Raw genomic sequence first — 6,099 nt, forward strand, 5'->3', positions numbered from 1 at the left:
GCAGGGACCGCAGCTCCTCCCGAGCCCCCGCCCCCGGAAGGAGCCCCCAGATTCCTGGACGAGTGTGTATGACTAATGGAAATAAAACTGCAGAGCATCTCACTTGGGAGGGACGCTTTCACTTTACTTTTGTCTGCTGTTCAATATTTACAATACATTAAATGTCCATCACTGTGTTGTATTAGTTCCACATCAGCAGAAAGAAGTCTGGGTGACATGACTCAACCTTCAGACAACTTGGTGACTCCACCAACACTTTTTTTGCACCTTCTTCACACCTCAAACCTGATGTTATATGAGATATATATTGACTGTGAGCACACAGATGCTTTAGTTGATATATGTGGTTTAATACTGTAACTCATCACAGAGATGACAGCATGTTACCGTAATTTAAGCACAAATCTTCCTGCACGCTGCCCAAACAAACACCAATTCTCCCTGAACGTAAACGTGTCTCATTCAACGTGGACCTGAGGTCAAAAGACGTGACCTGCAGACCCACATCAGCAAAGCAGCGTGTTCAAGAAGGAGCCGCCACCACAGACAACAAACGTCAAGACGTGACACCTGACAGAACAGACTCAGGGCATCATTTATTAATAGTGCTGTAGACTTAATCCTTTGTCGCCACATTGATGCTCTGGTAAAAGGAGTCGTCATAGATTTCATAGATGACGCTCGCCTGAAAACAAAGAGGGGACGACATGAACACAGCGGAGCTGCAGTGATGGTATTTACAGGTGAGGCCGTTTCCACCCGAACAAACCGCTAAAGAAGCGTTTTGTGCTGGAGGTTTGAGGAGACAGCAGGTCTTCAAGGTTTCAGCTTCTCTGAGTGAAACCACCAGCTTCTCCTCGTATTCCTGTTTAATAGTTCTGAGGAGCCTCTGGGAGCCTTCATTTGCTGATAGTAACGCTAACAACTAAATGACTAAATGACAGCTGAACCACACAGACATCCCACAGATCAGTCCCACCCCCCTGTGTGTGAAACATCAGGTTCACGCACCCGGACACGGACTGAACCGAACCGAACCGAACCGACACCCACCATCGATGAGCGCCAGGAAGGAGCCGGTGGAGTTCACCAGACCTCTGTGTCGCCCACGGTCACACGTCGGATCTCCACATACAGGCGTCCCTGTGTGGACACGAGGCCGTGCCGTCCAGACCAGGACACGGTATCAGTGGTGTCAATGAGAACGTGGATACAGAGGAACCACCTGCTTCCATTGGCTGCTCCCTCACATGAATAAAGCCCTGTCTCCAGCTACGTAGGTGAGGATGAAACCGGACGTGATGTTCAGGGGCGCTGAGGTGAGTCAGGACGTCAGTGATGAGCAGTTCGAGTACCATTAGTACCCGGTTGGTTCTGCATCTGTTCTAACCACATTCATTCAATCAAACTCACAGAGGCTGTACCTGCCATGAGCACTGTGGCGTTGGCTGTTTGAATCTGGATGTTTCCTTCTTCACACAGAAACGCCACGTTTCCAGACAGGAGTGAGAAGCAGGTGATGCTCCTGCTCTGCCCGGCGGCGCCTGTGTAAATGGTGGATGCTGCACGGAGCCCAGCGTTTCCTCCACACAGCTGTAAAACTCAGTCTGATGGAGTAGGAGCATCCAAACAAAGGCAGTCGGGCCTCAGTGCTCACCTGAAAGGAAGCACACGAGCTCAACCTGCACGACTTTCATTCTGAATCTGATGCAGATGGAAACTCTCTGTCCATCACTTCACTCGAGTCTGATGAGCCACAAAGAGCAGACACACAACAACCGCATGGTTCGGTTCCTCATTTAACAAACAATATCTCAATGGCACAAACTAGAACTGACTAGAAATGAGGAAGCAGGTCGTGTGCGCAGGAACTGCAGACCCGACTTTGTTCCTGTGTGAAGCTGTTGATGTGGGTTGAAGGCAGAACCGCGTCCACGTTAGAACAGGGCCTGAACTCCTCTCGCGTCCTGTTGAGTCTCCAGATACAAACACATCCCTTCATTCATGAAGTGGAGCCTGACGGAGCGGTGCTTATTCCACCGTTATTCAAGCACGCGGTTCAACTCTCGGCTTTTCTCTTTTCTGGCGCTGTTCTTCTTGAACTGTTCTTCTTCCTGTTTCACTTCCCCTTCATTCACTTCCCTTTCATTCGCTTCCTCACAGTTCAGCTCGTTGTTCTTCCCAGTTCCTTCCTCTGGGCTGAGTGTCAGAGCAGAAGCACGACACAAATTAATGTGCCTTCATAACTGACTAAATATTTTGAATGGACATCAGATCAGCATTAGAGGCCAGGAAGTGACATGGTTTCAGTCTGTCAAACTGTGCTGGTTTAGTGTGAGCAGCTTCAGACGGACTCGTGTTAGCATCCAGTTATGAAACGCATCACTCTGAACCTACGGAGAGCCTCAGCCGGCATATCAGTGATATGATGTTCAGGGATTCTGTTTATCACGTCCTACAGAGGCACAGGCAGAGCTTGGAGGAGGGACTCATCATTAGAGAAGTGAAAATGTCTCAGTGTGTCTGTGAGCGGGACCGAGAAACCACCAAAGCAGAATATGAAGGTCTTTGCCTGCTTGGCCTGTGTCTTCCTCTGTGAGTACCTGCACTTTGCCATATGTTCACATGGACCATGGGTTCCTCATTGGTGGTCTGTGTGGTGTGTGTGGTGTGTGTGGTGTGTGTGGTGTGTGTGGTCTGTGTGGTCTGTGTGGTGTGTGTGGGTGGTCTGTGGTCAAACCCAGCCCAGACCTCAGTCGACTGCGAGGCCCTGGCTCCTGGTGTCTAGGACTGTTGGAACTGAAATGTAAATAGATAAATGACAGCTGATGCTTGTTTAGTTTCTGTTTGCTGAGACACGGTCAGTTCAGTTAGTACCAGGGTCAGAGGTCAGAGGTCTAAACCACAGCAACCAGGTGCTAAAGCGAACGACGTGACCCCCCACTGTGACCTTGTGCAGTCATGAAGTCTAACCCACGGGATGAATGAAAGCTTGTGATGCTGCATTCACGTCCAGGCCCTCGTCTGCTCTCTGTCCCTGCAGCCCTGCAGGACGGAGGCGCTGCAGGGATCCTCATCTTTACTGGAGTGGCAGGAGAGGACCTGACCGTTCGGTGCCCACTCGCTGCGTCTGCAGCTGGGATGTTCTTCTGCAAGGAACGATGTGCAGAAGGAGACCCTCGGATCGAGTCGAGCTTCGAACGCGCTCAGAACGCTCGGTTCAGCATCAGACATGACGCTGGAGGTTCTCTTCAAGTGACCATCACACAGCTGATGAAGTCTGACGAGGGACAGTACAGATGTGGCTTCGGCACAGCCGCATCGTCCACATTATTCAGGCAGATGGAAATCATTGTCGTAGACGGTGAGTTGGAGGAAAATGTTTGTCTGCCGCGTCCACCATCACAACAGCCTTCAGCTACTCTGTTTGTATTTCACAGCGGTGTTGGACGGAAGCCATGACTCTACGATTAGACTTCACTCCACATCTGGAAGCAGCGTCTCCGTTCGATGCAGCTTCGCTGTCAGTGGAAAGCAGAAGTTCTTCTGTAAGGAGCAGTGCAGGGAGGAGGAGCTTCTGGTCGCCACATCCCAGAGCACAGAGAGGAACGGGAGGTTCAGCATCAAGTATCTGGACTCCTCTGCATTCGCACACCTGTATGTGAGCATCACACAGCTGACCGCGGCCGACGCTGGCTGGTACTGGTGCGGCCTGGACCAGTCCGCCCTGCGCTTTGAGGTGGTGGTCACAGAGGGTGAGTCAGTGACTTCAGGGATCTGACTCCAGAACCAGTAGATCCAGATGCTGTTTGCCTGCAGGCGCCGTGAGGCTGAGCGTGGCTGCGCCGCTGGTCGTCGCTGGCGTCCTGTCGTCCGGCGCCGCGCTGATAATCTGCAGGAGGAGCCGGCGCTGCGCTGAAGGTGAGACAGGACGTGTCCACTGGTCCAGAACCCGTCCCAGCTGTGAACAGCCTCATCACCCCGTCTTCTCCACAGGTGTGCGGAGAAGAGGAGCCGCGCGTGGCACCAACAAAGAGGTGACGACTGCTCTCTGCAGAGTCACGAGACTCCAGCACTGAGGCGCTTCACGGTTCTGCTTTGGTTTCAGGCCGTTCTCTACGAGAACGACTCCTCTGTGTCCAAACGAGCCGACTCCATCTACATGAGCCTCGATCCAGCCTCCAGGGACCTGGACCAGAGCTACGCCACCCTGACGCCTGGTGACCTGGTGTTGGATTAGTCATTCGACCACAAATTCAATTCTACCTTTTGATTATTGTGAATGTGTCAACGCTGATTACAAACATTTCTTACAAACAAAGCTCATCCATGTGTTTGCGTCGAACCCCAAACGACTCAAATGTTTGATATGAGACTAATAAACTGAGACCGATGTTTTGTTTCCTGCTCAGTCACTGTCAATCACTCAGGCAGCTCCAGAGGATGCAGAGGGAGTCACTAATGTGACTGGCACAACATCTGACCTTTGACCTGTACTTCATGTTGCTGCTTTCAACAGAGCTCACCTGTGTTTGTTGAAGACTGAGGCTTTTAACATGTCTTACCAGCAGCGTATGAACACATCAGGTCCAGATGTCTGAACCTTCACACAGATGATTCTAGACACTGACCACAGTCATCGTCTATAAACATGTTGCTCCTCTTTATTCATCTAATGACGCCAGTAAACATCAGGTCTGGACTTTAATAATGCACCAACACAAAGGCAAGCTGCTTTATCTCCTGCATGTGGGGAGGTGGAGGTGTGTCTCCCTGCTGGATCTGATCTTAAAACAAAACCTCCAGGGCACCAGGTGATAAGAGTGTCTGTGTTCATGTCGCTTGGTGTCATGCTATGATTGATATACTGCAGATACTGTAGATGAGCAGCGCTGCTGTAGACTGAGGAGTGAACCTTTCAAGGCGTTTCAGGTTCCTGAACCGTGAAGTCGTCAGGATACGAATGGACTGAATGTTGGTTGCGTTCATAGGCCACTGCCAGCAGAGTCACCTCCGCTCTGAGCGCGTCTTCGTCCTGAGTCTGTGGAGGAAAAGCAGGACGGCAGCCAACAGCCCCACGGCCACGGGCGAACAGACGAGGGGGGGGCTGTGGGGGGGCGAGCACAGTGAGAGGAAGTGAAGGAGCCACGCTTGCTGTAATCACTGATTAGAGCTGCAGCTGGGAGGAACATCAGGGTTAAAGTAAATCTATGTCTTTATGTGGTGAAGCGAATGCAACAATGATCAATAAAAGGTAGGGATGTAGGTAGAAATAAAAGGTAGGACAACAGACATCCCATCACTCTGAACAGCAGGTTACATAGGAACCAGCCATAATGAAGAAGGAAACAGAAGACGCTGGTTCTCCAACTCACCTCCAGTGATCCTGATCTCAAACCTCTGGAGCTCGATCCTGGGTTGTTTCAAGCAGGATCTCCCCTGCATTACACGTGTTCCTACACAGAACCTTCGTGGCTCGGGAGGAGAAAAAGAGGCTCAGGAAGCTGACGTTCCGTCCCTCGTCCATGGTGTGGATGTTGAACTCTTCCTCCGAGTCTGCGGAGAAGACGAAGCAGCTGAATACGAGATGATGATGATGATGATGATGAGGATGATGATGATGATAATGATGATGATGATGGTGAGGATGATGAGGATGATGATGAGGATGAATATGAGGATGATGAGGATGATGATGATGATAATGATGATGATGATGATGGTGCTTGTGATTTGACTTTCTGCCCTTTTTGCTTCTTTCATTATCCAAAATCTCCTTGATCTGAGTCTCTGCTTCAGACACATTTTCAGAAGTGATGAGACTTCGAATTAGAAGCAGACACTCACTCACCATCCTTCATAGGCCGCACATGAAGACAGACACTCAGTCCTTTATTCACGCTCACACCTTGTAAAGAAGCAATTCATTAACGGATTCACCGGAATCAGTCCTTTGGCGACATCTGCTGGAGATGCGTCTGGTTCTTTCCTGTTTTGTTTGAGGCAACACGGGAGGCGTGGTTTGTTTATGTCACGTGGTAGGAAGTGCGTGTTGTAAGTGCAGCGCTTTTAGGAAGTGAGTTTATTTATGCTGAAGGG

At 50.4% G+C, this 6,099-nt stretch overlaps 1 protein-coding gene and 1 long non-coding RNA gene across 3 annotated transcripts; one reads left to right on the forward strand and one right to left on the reverse strand.

The window, feature by feature from the left end:
* Positions 1–609: 609 nt before the first annotated feature.
* LOC114858324 (polymeric immunoglobulin receptor-like) lies at positions 610–4,395 on the forward strand. Of its 2 annotated transcripts, XM_029155470.3 has the most exons (6): positions 612–2,595; positions 3,044–3,364; positions 3,441–3,755; positions 3,820–3,921; positions 3,997–4,037; positions 4,109–4,395. In XM_029155470.3, the coding sequence occupies exons 1-6, from the start codon at positions 2,559–2,561 to the stop codon at positions 4,238–4,240; spliced, it is 948 nt and encodes a 315-aa protein (XP_029011303.1). In that variant the 5' UTR covers positions 612–2,558; the 3' UTR covers positions 4,241–4,395. The 2 variants fall into 2 exon arrangements, with proteins under 2 accessions (XP_055366470.1, XP_029011303.1); XM_055510495.1 differs by having other exon boundaries at positions 610–2,595; positions 3,820–4,037.
* A 247-nt stretch (positions 4,396–4,642) lies between these two features.
* Positions 4,643–6,060, reverse strand: LOC121202357 (uncharacterized). Its single transcript, XR_005897909.2, has 2 exons — positions 5,376–6,060; positions 4,643–5,107 (listed from the first exon to the last, which is right to left on the reverse strand). It is a non-coding gene; the product is annotated as an uncharacterized LOC121202357 (long non-coding RNA).
* Positions 6,061–6,099: the final 39 nt, after the last annotated feature.

The sequence above is a fragment of the Betta splendens genome, chromosome 7, assembly GCF_900634795.4.
Source record: "Betta splendens chromosome 7, fBetSpl5.4, whole genome shotgun sequence".
NCBI classification, from domain to species: domain Eukaryota; kingdom Metazoa; phylum Chordata; class Actinopteri; order Anabantiformes; family Osphronemidae; genus Betta; species Betta splendens.